The 21,337-nt window shown below is 37.9% G+C and overlaps 1 protein-coding gene and 1 pseudogene across 1 annotated transcript; one reads left to right on the top strand and one right to left on the bottom strand.

Moving 5' to 3' along the window:
* Window positions 1–9,530: 9,530 nt before the first annotated feature.
* Window positions 9,531–12,622, bottom strand: LOC103723116 (annotated as a pseudogene).
* A 6,794-nt stretch (window positions 12,623–19,416) lies between these two features.
* Window positions 19,417–21,093, top strand: LOC103723117. Its single transcript, XM_008813935.3, has 2 exons — window positions 19,417–19,499; window positions 19,935–21,093. Exon 2 carries the CDS (start codon window positions 19,937–19,939, stop codon window positions 20,978–20,980), a length of 1,044 nt encoding a protein of 347 aa, XP_008812157.1. The 5' UTR covers window positions 19,417–19,499; window positions 19,935–19,936; the 3' UTR covers window positions 20,981–21,093.
* Window positions 21,094–21,337: the final 244 nt, after the last annotated feature.

Genomic DNA, 21,337 nt, shown 5'->3' with positions numbered 1-21,337 from the left:
GGAGTGAAAGTGAGGAGTCAAGTTCGGAAGAGGAAGATCATCAAGAGACGGCCCAAATATGTCATATGGCCAATGACGATGAGGTAGATTCTGAACTTGAATGTGATTTTACTGTTAATGAATTAATGATGCATTCTTAGAACTCATGGAAGAACATAAGAAATTTATCAATAAAATAAAGTTCTAAAAGAAGAAAATCAATCTCTTATCAAGATAAGTTAAAACTATCTCATAACTATGAGAAAGTAAGAAACTTACAAATGAAACCAAGAATCTAATTGCTGAAAATATCAAGTTAAAAGAAGATGCTGAAAAATATAAATTCTTAGTAGATAAGTTTACACTTAGTTCTACCAAATTAAATATGATTCTTGATAGTCAAAAAGCTGTATATGATAAGGCTGGATTAGGATATAAACAAATAGGAAACAAAAATTCTTAAAGAACATTTTTGTAAAAGCTAAAAATGAAATATACTTGTCATTGCTGCATAAATTAGGACATAAAGCATATGAATGTAACTATAGAAAGTCCAGTCAAACAAATTAAGTAATAATCATAAGATTAAATTCAAGAAAGTTGGGTTCCAAAAGGAACATCAAGTACTAACCTAAAGACCCAACATAGTTTGGGTACCTAAAGCTCTTTCTTGATCTTGATTGCAGGGGTGTCTTGCAGCTGATAAAGTGAAAAAACGATGGTATCTAGATAGTGGGCTGTTCAAGACACATGACCGGTGACGTAGACCAATTTGTCACCTTGGAATCAAGAAGGGTGGAGTAGTAACTATGGAGACAATGGTAAAGGGCATATCATTGGGAAGGGGTAAAATTTTCATTACTCCATCATTTTTATAGAAAATGTCTTATTAGTTAAGGGTTTGAAACATAACCTGCTTAGCATAAGTCAATTTTGTGATAAAGGTTAAAGTCACATTTGAAGCATCAGTATGCATATCACAAATCCTAAAGATAATGCATTGTACTTTGTAGGACAAGCAAAGAAATATTATTGGTAGATCTTCATGATTTAGGCAGAAAAATGGATTATGCTTAATTACTAATGAAGAAAAGAAAAATGAACAAGTTGGCTTTGGCATCGTAGACTAGGACATGCTAGTATGAAATTAATATCAAACTAGTCAAGAAGGAATTAATAAAAGATGTGCCAAAACTGATTTTTGAAAAGACAAAATCTGTGGACCATGCTCATTAGGAAAACAAACTAAATCATCTTTCAAATCAAAGAATATAGTATCAACAACTAAGCCTTTTGAACTCATACACATGGATTTATTTGGACCCACTTGAACTGCGAGTCTAGGAGGGAAGAAATATGGACTAGTAATTGTAGATGATTTCTCAAGATATACATGAGTTTTTATTTTTGGCACATAAGAATGAAGCATTTTCAGAATTCTTGAACTATATAGTAATATCATAAATGAAAAGAAGCTCACCTTAGTAGCCAATTCGAAGTGATCATGGTACTGAATTTGAAATCAACACTTTGAAGAATTTTGTAATAAAAATGGTATTTCACATCAATTCTCAGCACCTAGAACGCCTCAACAAAATGGGGTTGTTGAAAGAAAAAAAGGACATTGGCAGAAATGGCACGCACGATGTTGTGAGTCAAATCTTCCAAAGTACTTTTGGGCTGAAGCTATAAGCACTGCTTGCCATATTCTAAATCGGGTTTTAATACGACCAATAACCAAGAAAACTCCTTATGAACTTTGGAAGAATAAGAAACCAACTGCTAAATATCTTAGAGTATTTGGATGTAGATGTTTCATTTAAACAATGGCAAGGAGGATCTAAGTAAATTTGATGCCAAGTCAGATGAAGGTATCTTCTTAGGATACTCCACATCTAGCAGGGCATACAGAGTATTCAATAAAAGAACTCTTGTAGTGAAGAGTCAGTTAATATCATATTTGATGAGTCTGATAGTGAGTCTGCTAGGAAAGAAAATATTCTTGATGATGATACAGGAATTATCACTTTGAAAAGTTGAATATTGATGACGTGCCAATTCAAGATAAGGGAGATGATTGCGTGCCACCACAATCTCAAAACTTGCCAAAGGAATGGAGGTATGCATATGGACACCCTAAAGACTTAATCATTGGTGATCCATCTCAAGGGGTAAGAACTCGATCCTCTCTTAGAAATTTAAATGATTATCTTGCTTTTGTTTCACAATTAGAACCTAAGACTTATGAAGAAGCTGAAAAAGATACTAATTGGATAAATGCCATGCAAGAAGAATTAAATCAATTCAAAAGAAGTAATGTATGGACATTAACTGAAAGACCAAAGCATAACTCTGTAATTGGAACAAAATGGATCTTTAGAAATAAATTAGATGAAAATGGGTTAGTTATAAGAAATAAAGCTAGACTTGTAGCTAAGGGATACAATCAAGAAGAAGGATAGATTTTGATGAAACATTTGCTCCTGTAGCTAGATTAGAGGCTATTAGATTACTTCTAGCATTTGCATGTTTCATGGATTTCAAATTGTATCAAATGGATGTAAAAAGTGCATTCTTAAATGGTTTTATAGAGGAAGAAGTATATGTAGAGCAACCTCCTGGTTTTGAGAATCATGAATTGCCAAATCATGTGTTTAGACTACATAAGGCATTATATGGATTGAAGCAAGCACCTAGGGCTTGGTATGATCGATTAAGCAAATTTCTGCTTAATAATGACTTTAGTAGAGGAAATGTAGATAAAACACTATTTCTCAAAAGAAAGGACAAAATCTATTAGTGGTACAAATATATGTAGATGACATAATCTTTGGTGCCACAAATGATACTCTTTGCAAAGAATTTGCTGATTTAATGCATGGAGAATTCGAAATGAGTTTGATGGGAGAACTAAGTTTCTTTCTAGGATTACAAATCAAACAAACTAAAGAAGGTATTTTCATTCATCAAACTAAGTATACAAAGGAAATACTAAAGAAGTTTGGGAATGAAAATCATAAGGGAGTAGGTACTCCAATGAATCCTACTAGTAAGCTAGACAAAGATGAAAAAGGAAAGAGTATTGATATTAAGCTTTATAGAGGACTAATTGGATCCTTGCTCTACCTTACTGCTAGTAGACCAGACATCGTATTTAGTGTAGGAATATGTGCTAGATACCAATCAGATCCTAAGGAGTCACATTTAAGTGCTGTTAAAAGAATCCTTAGATATTTAAGAGGAACTACGAATATAGGATTATGGTACTCAAGAGACTCCTGTCTAGATTTGCTTGCATACTCAGATGCTGATTTTGCTGGATGCAAATTAGATAGGAAGAGCACTAGTGGAACATGTCAATTCTTAGGAAACAACTTAGTATCATGGTTTAGCAAAAAGCAGAATTCAGTGGCACTGTCAACAGCTGAAGCTGAATATATAGCTGCTGGTAGTTGTTGTGCTCAAGTACTATGGCTTAAGCAACAACTAGAGGACTATGGAGTTAAGCTAGATAATATTCCTATTAAGTGTGATAATACTAGTGCCATCAATCTTACTAAAAATCCGGTTCAGCATTCTAAAGCCAAACACATAGAAATAAGATATCATTTTATTAGGGATCATGTGCAAAATGGAAACATATGTATTGAGCATATATGCACTGAAAAAAATTAGCCGACATATTCACAAAACCCTTGAGTGAAGATAGATTCTGCACGCTAAGGAGGGAATTAGGCATATGTGATCCTTTTTATTGAAGAGATATAAAAGGGAGCAAGCAGTCTCATGATACATTCCTCCCATTTCTAAAAACTCATGAAACATGAGTCAAACTTGTCATCTATAGATTCCTACTCATGTATCATTGTCCCAGAAAGAATTTAAGGATTGGAAGCAAGAAAATTTTTAGAAGCAAAAGGAAGAGAAAGAAAAAATTCTGAACTTGGGTCGACCCAACCCAGAATAGGGTCGACCCAACGTTGAGTCGACCCAAGAAAATTCTTGAGTCGACCCAACGTCGGGACCCCACTGTTAAAAGGGGGACCCGAGAGCTCTTTTAGGGCACTGTTTGCCCTTGTCCTCTTCTGAAAACCTATTCCCCACTCTCCAAACTCCTCCAATCATCTCCAAACAGTAGATTACTTTAAGATCTTGGAGAAATGGGACCCAAAAGAGCCGTAGCCAAGAGATCCGGAAGAGTCTCACGGATCCAACGTGAGGAAAGACATGCTACGGAGCCATCTACAGTGTCTCCACAACGTGAGGCACGTGCAGAGCCACCTCCTCCTCCTTCCCCCTCAGTAAACTTGCAAGATTTGCGGGGAGACCGTTACAACGGGGAGAAGGATCCATTCCGAGTTCTTTGATCAAGAAGGGTTCCGTTTGAGGGAATGGATCCAAAGGCAAGGTTGGGAGTATCTTTGCTCCCTAGATGTGATGATCTACCCCGGATAGTTCGGAGTTCTATGCCTTCCTCAAAACTGGAATGGGAGGGCTTATTTCGGAAGTTCGAGGAGTTAGGGTTCGAGTTTCCGAGGAGAGTTTGAGTGAGCTACATCTCCATGCGAAGGAGCCACTCCAGAAAAGCCTGAAAATAAGATGAGAGCCCTGCAGTTGATAATGAAATGAAACTTCGACTTTTCGAGAAGGTAATAGCTAGCTCTCTTTCTGCTGAAATGAGGTTATTGCTCAGCATCATAAATAGGATTTATTTCCGAAGAGCGGGAGATTCGATCTCATCACAGAGCGAGATCTAGTAGTGATGGAGCATATTATTCAGGGTATTCCCCTGAATCTCCCGGCCATGATCCTGAGGCAGATGAGGAAGGTGATCTGCAACTCCAGAGTATCCTGCCTTATGGTATGATACTCACCTTGATCTTCCGACAGCACGACATATCTGTCGAGGGGAGATCTCCAGGCAGCTACTTCATACTGATACATACACTGCACGATCACTTATACGCATGGGCTATGAGAAAGTGAACGGGCAGTGGGTTCATACTGGAGCAGGGATTCAGGGTGATGCACCAGAGGGTGATGCACCAGATATTGGAGACCCTATCCCTGAGGATGAGGAGCATATGGATCATCCTACTGCACCTTCAGAGGCTGGACCATCGTCATCTGTTCCTGCGGGAGACACAGATGAGTTCTGGAGTAGGATGACTGAGCTTATATCAGCTCAGGCGAGGACTATCACTGATGGGCTGACGAGCAGACTCGATGTCATGACTGCTGAGATCAGTGATCTGAGAGAGCAGATAGGAGCTCTACGGAGAGAGAGAGAGGTCATGGACCATCTGTGCCACAGGCAGCTGAGTCAGAGATTTCGGCACAGAGTCATCCAGCTCATCGTGCTCCACGCAGACTCAGTCTCATCAGGCTCGACCTCCCCTCGCCACGTACACTAGGAGGATGAGGACTAGATCCCAGCCATTAGATACTCCCTAGGCTGATATTAGTATTTCTGTTTAGAGCCTAGGATAGGTATCTAGTTCTCATATGTATTTTGTGTTTATCATGTACTTTGAACTTTGATTGAGGAACATTGTATTTGCTTTTGTTTTTGGCATTATTGTACTAAAATGTTCCTATTTTGATCAATGAAGTTTGAATGTTTGTTATTATTGTATCTATTCCATGCACCTATTTGATGATAACAAAAAGGGGGAGAAGTAAAGAAAGAGAAATAAGTTGTGTAAGAAAAGAGAAATAAGTTGTAAAACAAATTAAAATTATAATGGGAAAGCATATACATTTAAGGGGGAGCAATTTGTAACAATGAAAATGATCAAATCTAAAATTTCAATTGAATTTCAGAATTTGGCACATAGAATTTCAGAATTTGGCACGCACCTTTCACACCTCGATACATAACCTGAAACTCATGCTTTATCTCAAATTTTTGGAGTTTCATCTTTAATGAAATATAATTGAAAGGGGGAGCAATTCAAAAGTCAAATTGAAAAATTTGGATGAAATAGGGGGAGACTTCACTCTCATATTTGAAAAGCTGAAATTCAGCAACTTGAGCCCTTTTAAAACTGATTTTAAGACAAGTATCAATTGGTCATACTCTATATTTTGTAATCATCAAAAAGGGGAGATTGAGGATGATAGTGTTATTTTGATGATTAACAAGCAATAATCCGAGAGTATGTTATAAGTTAATTCGATACTTCATTTGTAAGTCTGTTACTCTCAGTATATTCGTATAATTATATAAAGATGCATTTCATTGTTTATATGGATGAATCTAACCTTGAGTTGCAGCAAAGTGTAGATTGAGTCGACCCCAAGGTGATTGGGTCGACCCCCGGCACATCAAGAAAGCATTTGGCACACTTCTGCAAAAATGGCACAGATGAACAGTAAGTTGGGTCGACCCAAGGAAAGCATGAGTCGACCCAAACATCAAGCTTCTCAACAACTCAGAAAAATGGTTCTCTGGAAATACTGAGAGGGTCGACCCAAGATAAAGTTGAGTCGACCCAAGCTTGAGTCGACCCAAACCTGAGTGGGTCGACCCAAAGGCAAGACAGAACAGATGACAGAAAAGGTTCTCTGGAAACCCTTAAAGGGTCGACCCAAGAAGAAGTTGAGTCGACCCAACTGAACTTGAGTCGACCCAAAAAATGTTGGGTCGACTCAAGTGAAGGAAGGCTGAATTGCAAGTTTCTGTGGTTCTGAGAGGGTCGACCCAAGGAAAGTTTGAGTCGACCCAAGTGAAAGTTGGGTCGACCCAAGGACAGGTTGAGCCGACCCAAACACGGGCAAAAGCATAACGGCTAGTTCTGCAGAAGTACTTTTTGTCCTTTCCAACAGTGAGTAACGGCTAGTTTTTGAATTCTAACCATTGGGGCTTGTCCAATGGATGAAGAAAACTATTTAAAGTGGCACTATTCATTAGAGAGAACATCCTTTTGCAAGAATATCAAAGAGTACACAGAAAGACAAAGTGCCCTAATCTTCTTCATCCAAGTGCTTCATTCGAGAGTCAAAAGAAAGTGGTTGAGCAGATTCAAAGAGTCATTAAGAGCTCCATCCACCCTGAAGAGTGAAGCATCCTTGACAAAGAAGAGAGAAGTCATATCAAGCGATAACTATTCTCTAAACTCTTCTTTGTAGATTATATTGTTATATTTGCTCATCTAGGAGTTTAAATCTTCTTCCTTTTGTTTATTAAACTACTTGTAAAGGTTGGTTGGTTAGCCCGCATAACCAACGGAATAGGTTGATTGGTGAACCCGGAAAACCAATTGTAAAGGTTCGTTGGTGAGCCCGTAAAACCAACATAGGTTCGTTGGTGAGCCCGTAAAACCAACATAGGTTCGTTGGTGAGCCCGTAAAACCAACATAGGTTTTTGGTGAACCCGGAAAACCAAAGTGTAAAGGTTTTTGGATTGTGAGCCCGGAAAACAATCCAACTGTAATCCGCGGGATTATAGTGAATTCCCAAGGGGTCACTTGGGGAGTGGACGTAGGTGCTAAGGAGAGCAACAAACCACTATACTTCTTGTTGTTTGCATTGTGATTTGTTTAAGTTCACTAACTCATCATTTAACACAAGTAAGATAGTTAAAATTAAAAGAAACCAATTCAACCCCCCCCCCTCTTGGCTTGTCACTTGGGCAACACATATTTAAATATCATGGTACATTGATTTGAAAAATCAAAAGAAATTCTTCGCAATACATATTGCGATTGGTTTGTAGGGCAATCTACTCTTCACCATGTCTCGATCAAGTAGCTAATTGCTCTTCTAAATGACTAGATAAAATGCTTTCAGTTCTACAAAGTCAACAGTCACAAGCTATCTATTATTTCTCCAATAATATTATTCTAAATCTATGTGAAATCTGCATATGATAAAAAATAATTGTGAAACAGATGGGGCACATTAAGGAAAGAAGCAATGTCTGTTAGAAACAATGATTCTTAAACAGAGATTGACAGCCTTGGGCTAACTATGCTAAGCAGCCATCCAAACCAGCACTCCTCTATTGTTCTTTTTCTTTTCTTTCCATTTGTTATGAGATGGGCTTTAAGGTTCTACAACCATAACGCATAAAGATTGTATTTGGAGGTTTTTAGTTTCAAAACCATGATTTTATCCTTTTCTAGTTTAAAATTCTTTGAATTTTGAAAATTGCAAAATTTTAGGATTTGTTTGTTTGTTAAAAACAAAATGCACAAAAATGGGACAATATGAAATGACAAGATAAACAAAAAGAAATTGAACTTTTTTTTCAAAGTATAAATTTCTGGTTCCATTTTTTCTAGGGATTTAATTTTTTATTCCATAAATAATTACCCAATCTTGATTATAATCTAAAAAATAACATAAACTCATGAATATGACTACATGTTCAATCATCCCAAAAATAATCAATAGTAGCATATGAGGTGAAATTTATGCAACTTAGTACAATATAACATCAAAAGGTGTGCCTTAGTGCAATGGTAAGTTTGCTCCATATGACCTAAAGGTTATGGGTTCAAAACATGGAAATAGCCCATCTGTACATAGAGATAAGGCTACATATATCCAACTCTCCCCACACCCAGCAATGGTGGGAACCTCATGTACTGGGCTGCTTTCTCTTTTTTAGGCCAGTTTACCAACAGGTAAACGTTAAATCTATAAAACAACAACCCGTTAAGATACAAGCAAAGCATAATAATTTGCACTAGAAGGTATTCATGATTAATCAAAAACTAAATTAACAAAACTGAAATTTCTCTAACAAAGGTATGTTTTCATGAACTGCAAGTGAACCCAAAGTAAAATAAATAGATAAAAAGATCAAGACCAAATGTTTTACCGAATTAAGTATTCTTTAGTCCATTTACCCTGGAATCCCTCCTAGACATCTCTTGCAAAGTTAATCATCAGAGGTAACTTATTACCCAATAAATAGAATGACCCATTCAAACAAGATGGCCTTCTTTTGAATGCCATCACTCACTATATGGACAATATATAAGTAAATTATATTAACCACCCAGCCTTCAATATCATAGTTGATCTACCTATCCGTATATTAGAACCTACTTCTTCATAAGATTAAAGGACCATGAAATGCAACAGGGTAAAATCTTAGTAGTTGTAAGTGCCTACAGCTTTCAGACAAGCATTAATCTAGCTGTATTTAATGCAATGGCTCCTATTTTAGAAATAAGATACATTCCCTTCAAGTAAAGTTTAACAAGATTGTAAGGTCAAACAGAGAGAATCTTACAATATTGATGATAATTTGCAACCTTAACAAGATGAGAGGATTCATTAAGCAAAATGTGCAAGGCATTAAATTGCAGTAACAGGCTTCATAACTAGAAGTTAATAAATTAACATGTGCCACGCAAAGCGCAAATCTTAGAGACAAAGTACTCGGCTTACAGAAACCTAAAACAAAGATAAGCAAGTTTCAGGAACTTACAAACCAAAACTGGATAACATTTATTTTACTATAACCTAGAAGCAATTGTTTCAACTTGCAATTGCAGAACCTATTGAATATAATGGACAATAATCATAGTGTAATAAATGGCTGAGCTGCTAATGTGTGGATGAAGATTAAGGTCCTACTTTCTAAGTGAAATCTAGAGTATTAGGAACTTTGGGGAGCTTTAGCTAGCTTCTCATCAGCAAGGACCTTCTTGTTGGGTTCAAAAACATACTTCATAAGAGACTCCTTGATGGATAGCAACTCTGGAAACACACTCTTCAATTTTGAAGCATCCATCTCGCAGTTGCTTCGAGGTGCAGCTAGAACTTTGGCCTGGCTCTTCCCGAGTAAAATTAACCCATGTAAAGCTAGGATCAATATACTTTTTGTACATCTCCAGTATCTCATTATGGCTTGCCAACACCAGGATTAGTGAAGTTCCATATGCCCCTGTAATTTCTTTCGGCCATCTCATTGACATGGGCAGAAGCTCATCTAAGACTGACATGCTGTTTGGAATGTTCACCACTTTGTTGTAATGAGTTATCTTTGTAATCAAGTTGCGAGGATTGCTAAGGTCAGAAGATACTGGCATTCTGATTCTAAGAGTGCAGACATTTTCGTATTCTTTCAAAGCTCTTCAACCTGCATTATGCACAAGAAAAAGTTCATATTAGCCTTTAAGTTCTACAATGTTCATAATGGAAAGGTAAAAAGACATGTTTTCAGAAAATAAGAAGTTACCATTGCCTTAGTCTTCGAGTAAAAGGGCCAGTAAGTTCGATTTGTCTTCATCCCTTGAATCCAATACCTGACCCTTCAGGGTGATCAGCATCATAGTCGAGCATACACCCACAAGCATAATTCACCATTAACAACCCGTGCTCCCTGCAAACATCTGCTAGAGTCAAAGTGCCTGCAACATTGGTGCGAATTGTCTCTGTCTTGTGAGATTCGCACCAATCAATACTTGGTCTGCCAGTCACACCAGCAGCATTGAGAACATGAGTTGGCTTCACATTCTGAATATCCAATATGAGCTGAGAGCGTTCTTCCAAGCGTCCTCTTCCATTCTCAAATGGTATCCCTTGCTTCTCACAAATCTTACCCAGAAGACCTCCAATCCATCCAGTCCTACCATATATCAAGAACTTCAAAGACAGCTTCTGAGGAGAGCCACTAATGCCCTTTGAAACAGGAGCCATCATATTGCTGTGGTTATTGGTGAACAGAGAATCCTTATCCTTTACCTCTTCAGACCCATTAACATGCCGTTCAGTCCCAGGCATCATCAGCATCCTTGGATGAGGCAGCAGAGCTCCGGACACATCTCCCCACCAATCAGGGTTGCTTGTGTACCACTCTATTGTCTTCTTCAGCCCTTCTTCCCAATTGGTCCGCTCTGACCACCCCAAGCTCTTCAGTTTCTGATCATCCAAAAAGTAACCTCTGGTCATTGAAGGGCCTGTCTTTTACAAATTTAATGACTTTATCTGGGTCCAATGAGAAAAGCTTGCAGATATCCTTTGCTACATCGATCACCCTTCTCTCCTTCTTAGTCCCAACATTGTACACATGCCCAACCTCTCCTCTGTGAAGAATAACTTCAAAAGCCTCAGCAACATCCTCGCAATAGAGATAGCTTCTAACATTAAAACCATCACCATGAATTGGAAGTGGCTGCCCTCTCATAGCCAAAAGGATAAATTTTGGAATGAGCTTCTCTGGAAATTGATTTGGCCCATAGACATTGTTTCCCCGGGTAGTTATCACCGGTAGACCATATGACCTTCCATAAGCCATAACAAGCATCTCAGCCCCAGCTTTTGTTGCTGAGTATGGGTTTGTTGGGAGGAGCTGAGATGCCTCATGATTTCCAACCGCAGCATCCTCATCCGTCTCTCCATAGACCTCATCGGTACTAACATGGATAAACCGCCTGATCTGACCAGTGACCTTGCAAGCCTCAAGGAGGACGTGGGTGCCATAGATATTATTCTTGGTGAACTCAAATGAGTTGCCAAAGGAATTATCGACATGGGTCTGGGCCCGCAAAGTGCATGATGGTATCAATGGACTCAGTGATGAGGAGGTAGTTGACAAGGTCAGCACTGGCAATGTCACCCCTTGACAAACTTGAAATTGGGAAAGGAGCTGGACGGATTAAGGTTTTTCAGGTTTGAGCAATAGTCGAGCCTGTCGAGAACCACAATCTTGTACTCAGGGTAGTTTCGGATGAGGCGATTGGTGACATGCGATGCAATGAAGCCAGCTGCTCCAGTGATGAGGATGTTCTTGGGCTTATATGTTGCCATCTTTCCTCTCTTTCCTTCTTCCTGTATCACTACTGCAAACAAAAGAAAAAACAAAATTTAAATTGTTTGTTTGCAAGTGGACCAGCAATATCAAAGGCAATCCTAAATTTGCAGCAAAAAAAGGGCATATCCTTCAAGACTCTAGTCCAAATCAACCCAAAATTGTTCTTTCATAATTTCTCCAAGTACAACCAAGTACCAATTTTATTATGCGTCTGGAACATTGAAAGAACAATGACCCACCCGCAGATTAGATCCAACAACCACAAATACCTAATCAAGAAATCATAGGATAAACTCCTGGAACATAGCATCTGAGCATGAATGCAATCTGAAAACAACAATGCGACTCAACAGTCAAACCTCCATTCCTTCATTACTTCTTGGGGACAATGATTTCTTTTCTCTCATCTACACAAATCGGATATGACCGAATTCAAGCCCAAGTTCTCATCCCCTCATACAAAAAGAGATCTTCCGAAGAAAATAAAGCAAAAAACCGCACCAAAAAAAAGGGACAGACAAAACCTTTCTTTTCCTCATTAAAGAAGCGAAAATCCAAGAAATCGGGTTAAAGATACAATTTTCAACCGGAAACAGGAAGCAGAATCAAGGCTACATCAGATCAAATTTGATAACATATTCGCTAAATATATCACAAAAACCTAAAAATTGAGCACAAATTCTAGAGAAGGAAGGAATTACGAGCGCGAGAAGAGATCGCCGGAGAATGCTGGAAGGATTTCTCTTCGGTCAGGGGAGGATAAATGATTTGGATTTCGAGCGAGAGGGGTTAGCTGGGGAATCGAAAGAATGCGAGATCGATCCTTTCCCTCTCTCTCTCTCTCTTTCTTGAGAGAGTGGGAGACGGGAGACAGGGGAAGGGATTTAAATAGCTGCCTCAAGGACGACGCGGATCCGCATATTTCAAGCGAAACACGTGTGTGTACGGCCGCACGGGATGCTTCTTAACCGATCTGTATCTTCCTTGGTCTTTCTTGATTTAGTTTCTTAACTACTCTTAAACATCTAATTTATTATTCTAAATTTAATTAAAAATAAATTCATGCATCATCCTTTCTTTCTCAATTCAATTATAAAATAATTTTTCTTTTATTGCAAAAGCATCCAAGTTATTTTCTGATGATTATGATACAAGATAATCTTTATTATTCAAAGTTACAGAAGTAGAATAAAAGGCAGTAAGTTAATTATCACGGAAAAAAAAAACTAATTTAATTTGGATGTGGACAGCAAGAACATTTTTGAAATATTTTTAATATGTACTATAATTAAATACGTTTTGTCTAAAATTGGGTTAGGAAAAAATAGGACCACTGGGTCCAAATTTCTTTCCTTAATTAGTCCCAAGACTTGGAGAAGGAATATACCTTCTATTTTGGAAGCCAAATTGTGGGGTCCATGGTCTATGGCTCCAATAATAATTGCGGCCAAGCGGATTCTATTCCGGGACCCACATAAATTTGACATCTTGCGGTCTTGTATTGGTTAATTATCCTGGATGCTATTCGGGGGATACGAATGATTTTGGTACTAATTAATATTTGCCGTATTTAAGGACACACCCACCGGTGGCAGGATGCCGCGTTCATTCTGAGAGCAGGCACGTGGAGAAGAGTTTTCCTCTCCCCCGTTGGCGTTGGAATTTAAAAAGAAATACCCCGTTGTCTTTTTGTTCGAGCCTAGGCTCAGACCCAACACAATAAAAAATTGAATTGAGCCAGATCAAGTCCACGGCTTAAATATCTAACCCAATGAGTCATTCGGGTTGAATCTAATAAGCCGATCCTAATCCAAAAAAATTGGATTCAAGTTGGGTCCGGTTTCAACGGTTCAAGTTTAAGATTGTGCATATGTTGTACATTGGTGCGTATGTTAGCTATCCATTGAGAGATGATCTTTTAGTCACCACACTACATTAAAAGAGTCTGATAGCCGCGATTCATGACATTGTTTTATTTATTTCATACATTTTGGATTTCAAAATCTGATCCATTCAGCAACTTTTCATGGTAAAGATCAACTTAGTTATGGGTAGCTTCCAAGCATTTGTATTTAATGCCCCATTCTTGGAAACTCCTATATTGGAACACAGAACAATGCTAGATCAAAAGGTAAAACCCAGATTTTAGAGTTCCAAAGAAACTGGAGTAGTCTTTTTCATTCTACAAAAACTGCATTAGTTAGTAAAGAATTAGATTCTCAACATGCATAGTGATCTTGTAAAGAACAAAAATATTAGAAAAGGATACAACTTAAGTTGTCACTGCAAATATTCTTAATGAGCATTATGATGAGACAGAAAGCAAACCAGTAAATGGAAGAAAACAAAGCCTAATTCAAAAGCAGATTCATGGGTTTTTCTCTAGTAGAAGTAAATAAACCTGCTCTATAGGCACTTAAGACAGCATTTGTTGCAGATACGTATGTGGCACCCTATTCCCATCATAAGAGATCGACTGGAATCTCAGTTTCCTCCATCTCTTTCTTCCAAAGAGCTACATCACAGCGGCCAAGTTTGGTTGTCTTCTGTATCTCTCTTAAGCCAAAGAGCATCAGCCACACATTTTATGTCAGTAGTCTTCTCATTTGCCAGTTTGAACTTGGCAGCATCAACAACTACACAACCCAAGCCATCGACTTGAGACTTCCTCTGCAACTGCTTCAAGTGAACAATTGCAACGTACAACTCCACCCGCTTTGTGATCTTGAAAGCTACAGTCAGTGCCTTCTTCGCCGCTTCTGACTTCCCTGCAGTTTACAGGCCTAACAGTTTTCCGAGTTTGAGTTGAGCCGGATTAAATTGTAGGATTGGAAATCTAAATTGCTTCAAAAATTAAACGAATTGAGTCGGATCAGAATTTAGTAAACTCGAATCTAACTCGAAAAATAAAATGAGTAATTTTAAAATCCAACCTGATCCCACGAACTCTTTAACACAAGTCGGTTCGGGTCTAAACGAATCAGGACATAAGGCAACTCAATCCATTTGCAGTCTTATAAAATATATATATCGATGATAACTTCTTGTCTTTATTTTATTTTTTATTTAGTTGGTTCCCCCCCCCCTTTTTATTTTTTTTATTTATTTGTTTGTTTTTTCTTTTTTTTCTTCTCTTTTTTTCTTTCTTTTTTCACCATTTATTCTTCTTTCTTTCTTTTTTTTCCTTCTATCTCATCTTCCCTTCTTTCTTTTCTTCTTCCTTTCTTTCTCTTTGCTTCTTCTTACTTTTTTATATTTTATTCTCTTTACCTCTTCTTACTTTTTTATATTTTATTCAATCCTTTCTTTCTTCCTATTTTATTCTTCACTCCTTCCTTCTTTCTTTCCTTTTATTATTATTATTATTTTTTAATTTCTTCCTTTCTTTCCACTTTTTTCTTCTTCCCTTTTGTATCTCAATTGCCGTTTTCTTTCAAAAACATTATGGAATGACGAGACACCCATGGAGGCGAAGACATAATTTAGCTAGCAACTAGCACAACATCACCTCATGCAATACGGATTTGATGCCCGGCATGTCTCGCTTGAATTTTACTTATTCTAGCCATAGTTCTAAATAATGACAGTACAATCATAATTACAGTCGTTATAATAGTTTTAGTCCTTGCCTACAACCTTAGTGATAAAAAAATTTTCACCGCCAAATACTTTAGACAATAAAATTTATTTTTTTAGCAACAAATTTTTTTTAGCTAAACATATAAAATCTTATAGTGACTATATGATGGTGATCGAGCTTGAGATGAAAACCACCTTCATCACCGAGTTGTACACCGAGATGACATCCGTAAACAAATGCAAGTACCGAGTCAAGAATACCAAAGCGTACAAGGCCTACATCTTGAGCAAGATCCTTGTCTCTAAATCAAAAAAAATCTGAAGTATCTGGAAAAAATTAGGCAAAATCACTAGATTTTGAGTTTGTAAGGGAAAACCTTAGGACCCAAGCAAAATTTGGTGGCTACGATCTTGAGAAGGACGACAAGGATGCTGAAGAGATGGGTCATGTTGCTGATGAGCCAGAAAAATATTCACGGTGGTGAATAATGAGAGAAACCCTAGATTTTTCGCTGTGAACTGAGTGGGGTTTTAAGGGGGGATTGGGAAAAGAGCGGTAGAGGATTAGTGCAAGAGAAGGAAGAAGGGGGGTTGAAGAGGGGAAGAAGAGGTTTAGGGGTTTGGATTTGGGGAACATGAGGTAGACGCTGTGACAACTCAGCAAATGCTCTCGAAGAGAACCATTTCGACCTAACTCGGAACGAACCTAGTGGCCAAGGCTCGACCACTTCTCAACGTTCAACGGGCCGGCATTGGGCTTTCTTTCAGGCTTTGTTCGGGTATAAGCTTGGGTAGTTGGGCCCGGTATATACCTGACCTAAGCTCGAGATGTCTACAAGCTCCAAAATTAAACCCAAATCCAACTAAATCGACTCGGGCCTGGCCCGACGAGCCTTAAGCCGACCCGAGCCCACATCCAACCCTAGTTGCTCACCCCATCTTCATCCCAACTCCTATTTTTTTACAAAAACAAGGTGGAATGACCGAGACACCGCCTGATGCAATAGGAGTTCAATGCCCAGCATGCCTCCATTTATCATAGTTTTAAATAACAATATTATAATCATCATTACAGTCATTTTAATACTATCAACCATCTTTTGGTACAATATTTAGATAAATAACATTTAAATATATAATAGCTATTATCTTATTTATTTATTATTTTATTATAATATATCATGATAACAAATAATGACCATTATTTTTACTTGTACTTTCTTTTCAAGAAATTGATATTTATTTCAAATTTCAATTTTTTTGCTTCAAAATTTCCTCCAAGAGTGATTTGGTGTAGAAATTTATTATTTTGTCTAATAAAAATGAAGGAAAAGATGATAGTATTCTTTCTTCATTATTGTCCACTATTTTCTATTACAACGATAATTATTCCAGTAATTAATATTAAAATTTTTTAAAATTGCATTTCGAGACAAATAATGGTCGTTGTAACTATTTTAACGATCAATGATGGTTTTGATGAGGGGACCTGGGGCGGTTATGACGTCATAACGCACTATTTCAAAGTATAGTTCTGACTTGTGTGTGAGTGAGAATCACAAAGCATAGGTTTGATTTAAAGGAAGATAATGCAAATAATTTATGGCTCATCATAGGGTTGTGCGGTGCATGGCAACTTGCCTGTTTGGATTTTTCCTATAGGATTAGGTTGAAAATCATATAGAATTTGTGGATTAGATCAGTACGACCAGCAAGATCATAAGCTATAAATATTGAGGAACAGCTTTGAAGTGTTTTTCTCACTATGAAATTTAGGCTAGCCCACTCCAAAGCTATTTATAGGTATTTTATGAATACATGTTTAACCGAGCATATAGTCTATGATCTTGCTGCTTGTGCTAGCTCAATCTATGAATCCTACACATTTTTCAGCTTAATCCTATGGGAATATCTAAGAATGCCCCAAGCTTCTTTTTTTTTTGGAACCATTTAAGTAAAAATCTTATTGCAAATCTACCAAGCATGGGACTTAAATCTAGATCGTCGATAACAATCCTCAACTATTTTACCAATTACGCTACTTGCGCTCTCTACGGTAAAATCTTAAGCTGAAACACAAGTGGGCCCGCCTCAAATGCACCCATCTCAACTTGTGCAAATGACAGAGCTTGAGCGTGGCTCAAGGGCCATTAGTTCTAATGCTTGGCATCACGTAGCGATCGGTTTGCATGAACCTTCGAGACATGACTGACTTGTTACTAATTAAGCCCCTTTTCCGCATGCAAACATCAATTTTTTACACACAAAAGAAATGAACTGGGCTGAGTAAGAAGCCATCAATTTGTTCAAAACTACAAACAAAATTAGGCTGAAAATTCTGCATAACTTATGGATTAAGCCATTCATTTAAAGTGGATGCTATCAACTAAGCACCTCTCAGCTCAAATTCTGTGAGAAGAAAAAAAATAATCCTTGAGCCAGTGGACTCTTCTTTTCTTCCTACAGCCCAAAAGCTGCGATTTGGGTAAGCGCTTAAAAAATTCGAACTAGATGGGTCAACATGCGGATTTTCAGTCTGGTACTATAGAAATATTCAAACTACCCCTAAAAGAGCTAAGCACCACAGTTATAATAACTCAATTTAATTACACACATGGAGTCTCCAAACCTCACTACCATGGGAATCCAATGCCTGGCCTGCCTCATTTTAATTGCACTTGTCCTAACTTCTGTCTAAAAAAGAGTCCCAAGGCGTAGATTTAATTCAAGAAGCAGACCTAATTCATAGCCCATTTAAGACACAATGCATGGTTCGAGCTGTGTTTTCTCCCCAGAACTACAGCATAAAGAAATCTACTAGAAAAATGAGTGAGGTTGGGACTAAAGATCTAGTCACTGATACCAACTGTTGATAACCTCATCAACTGCCTAGAACTTTCGAACTAAGCCACTAGTATACCATGCACATGGCGCCAGTGCAAGGCGCAAATGTGATTCGAGGGGACCAATGAATTTAATCAATTTCAGGCACTTCATAGAACAATGTTATGATAGACTCCACTTCTAATTAACTAGTGACTGAATGAGCCCTTCTTATCTGTATACAAATGTTAATTTTCTGACTTACCAAAGAAACATTATAGGCTGAGTAAGAAGCAATAAATGAGTTCCTGACTTCGCAAGAGCTAAGCATATAATGAATAGAGTAAGCATCATAGATCTAACATTTAATCAACTTACGAACATGGATTCTCATGATATGTATACTTCAATATCACCCAACTCACTTATGCTCTAGAATAAAAGGGACAAGGCAAAAATCATAAAACCTTCCTCGAATGGTATTATTATGCCTCCGATTGATGTAAAAGGCAATGTCAATGCCTACTTTTACGGGCATCATATGTGTCACTATTCCATGCTCAACATTATCGAGCTTTACATATGGATGATCAGAAGCTATTGATAAGAAAGCATGGTTAAATTTGTAATTAAGCGATCGATCAACTCAATTCCCATTATGGCTAAATTATGATAGAGTTCTCAGAAAATGATTTTGGTTGTCTTAAGCAACAATGATTTCTCCGTGTTGAAGATTTTATTGAACACAATTGAATAAGTTTTGTGGGGAAAGGGTAGATATAAATATATCACTGAACATCTCAAAACACTTTAATTTATAATAAAAGAAAGTATTCCAAGAAAAGCTTGATTGACATCCAAGAGTCATATATGCCATTAACATGAGAAGTGTACCTCCTAAGAATTGAATGGGCACTACATCCATTAAGTTAAACAATATGATTTTTGTAAAACTACATTCATCCGCATCCTAATATAGTGTCCATGAATCAACATATCCTCATCATGAAAAATGGAAACTGCTCTCCAAAAGTCGTACTTCGTCATGAATTTGATCCTACCATGATCTTAATCACTCTTCCTTTATAGTCCTGAGATTATTTCAATGCCATGCATATATTTTTATACTATAAAAATATTATTAGATCATTTTTGTTTATTAGATCTTAATTCATTTCATTATTTTACATGTATCACACGTGTCTGCCACGGATATATCCAGATCACTGAGATCAGGGACCACACAACCATGGCAAGTGCCCCTTCTATACACGTACCCCTTTAACGGAAGCCACCACCGTCGAGAGAGAGCCCTACTTCTCGAGCAGACAGCGCTTCGCTCTGCAAGTAATAGATTTTTTTTTTTTTTTGCTCATGTGATTTATTTATATATTCAATGCTATTGAGCTGCATTCCAAAATCAATGTTTCCATCGTTCTCTCAATCCCGATTTGAATTCTAAATTCATAAGTCTCTTCCATTTGTAATTAGAACTAAGCTTATCATAACGCTAATCTCATTACAGATGTATGTAGCTATAAATAAAATAAGTTTACAAAGATCCCATTACCTTAGTCTGCAGTTGTAAAGATTGCTTCAGTAGAGTGATGTCTTCTTCATCTTTAGTTCTAATTTATTGCTAATTTTGTTGCATTTATATACGAAGCTTTGTTTTGTTTGCCATGCTTGAATTATGTTTTGGTTGCCCTCCTATAAAGGGTTCTCAGTCTCCTTTGATCCCTCTTTTTGGTTGAATTTAGTTCACTTCACGATCTTTTTCAGGGATGTGGAGGCAGAGTCATAAACCAACCAAACTATTCCACAGGGCACAAAGATGTCGACCAAGAGCTCTTGCACTACTAGCTTTGTTCCTTGTCGCTTCCACGCTGCTTCTTTGTGGAATCAAAGGAAAACCTAGTTCCCAATATGATCCTCCGAAGCTAAAACGGAGCAGAACCCGAACTTCCACCCAATTTCGGCCTACAGTGGAGTATACAAATGGGACTGACTTGATATGGCAGATACCGGAGTCGCCCAAGGCGGTGTTGTTTATAGCTCATGGCTGCAATGGAAGGGCAGCCAACTTTTGGGACAGATCCCCTGGCTGCCCATATTGCGTTGGTTTCCCAGAAGAGAGGCTGATAGTCCTTCATGCCCTGGATCGGAGATTCGCGGTTCTCAGCATTTCCAGTTCCCGGAAATGTTGGTCGCTTGGGAAGGAGAAGCATGTTGTCAAATGGATAACCACATGGTGGATTGAGAGAAATAAGCTGGAGAAGCTTCCTATCATGGCACTAGGGGCTTCATCCGGTGGGTACTTCGTTTCTGCCCTTGCTGCCGAGATGAGGTATAAGAGCATTGTGCTTATGATTGCAGAAGGGGTGTTCGATACTATGGGTATACCAGAGGGTTATCCTCCCACACTCTTTGTGCACATGCCTAAAGACCAGCGCAGGATGAGATTGATAGAAAGGAACATGGAAGCACTGAGGCGGAAGGGTGTTCGTGTCAAGGAGGTCAGGTGCTTGGAATTCCCCTTGTCTCCAAACTTCTTGTCGGATAGGATACTGGGGTTGAACCAGACAATGGCTGTCAAGCTAATTCGGATGTTCTCGGAGAAGGGCTTCCTCGATGAGAATGGGTATATGAGAAAAGATGGGCGAGCGACTCGTTGGAAGCAAGCTCTCAGGGAAAGGGGATTTCCATTGGAGAAGTATGAATTGCTTAATCATATCCAGGAGGAGTTAAATCTTGCATATGGATACCATGAGATGACTAGTTTGCAGACTGATGATATTTTTGACTGGTTTGAATCTTATATGAATTAGTGGATAGTTTGTATCTTAAGCTCCATTAGCACTATTTACTGTTTCATTGCATTTTCACTTATATGTGTATATATATATATATATGTGTTCATTGGCACATATATTTCCTACAAGCTCCTGCTTCCTGAAATTTTTTCTGGAGTATTGCTGGAGTCTTAGGAACTACATCGAGCGCATTGAAAAGAACATCCGGGAGACTCTTGGACAAATGCTTTAATCATATAACTGAGAAGTTTGCTTGTCATGTTAGAAGAGAAGAGATTTACATGAGCACAAGGAGTTTTTTTGATTAGTTTTGGAGTGTGGATCCTACTGATCTTTGAACTTTTGTAGGCTGGCATATTTGTTTTGTAGGTT

Source organism: Phoenix dactylifera, chromosome 4 (genome assembly GCF_009389715.1).
Source record: "Phoenix dactylifera cultivar Barhee BC4 chromosome 4, palm_55x_up_171113_PBpolish2nd_filt_p, whole genome shotgun sequence".
In the NCBI taxonomy this organism is placed as follows: Eukaryota; Viridiplantae; Streptophyta; class Magnoliopsida; order Arecales; family Arecaceae; genus Phoenix; species Phoenix dactylifera.
This window is presented reverse-complemented; position numbering and strand designations above follow the sequence as displayed.

Coding starts and splice junctions, on each gene's coding strand:
- LOC103723117 (XM_008813935.3), top strand. CDS start 19,937: ATGTGGAGGCAGAGTCATAAACCAACCAAACTATTCCACAGGGCACAA.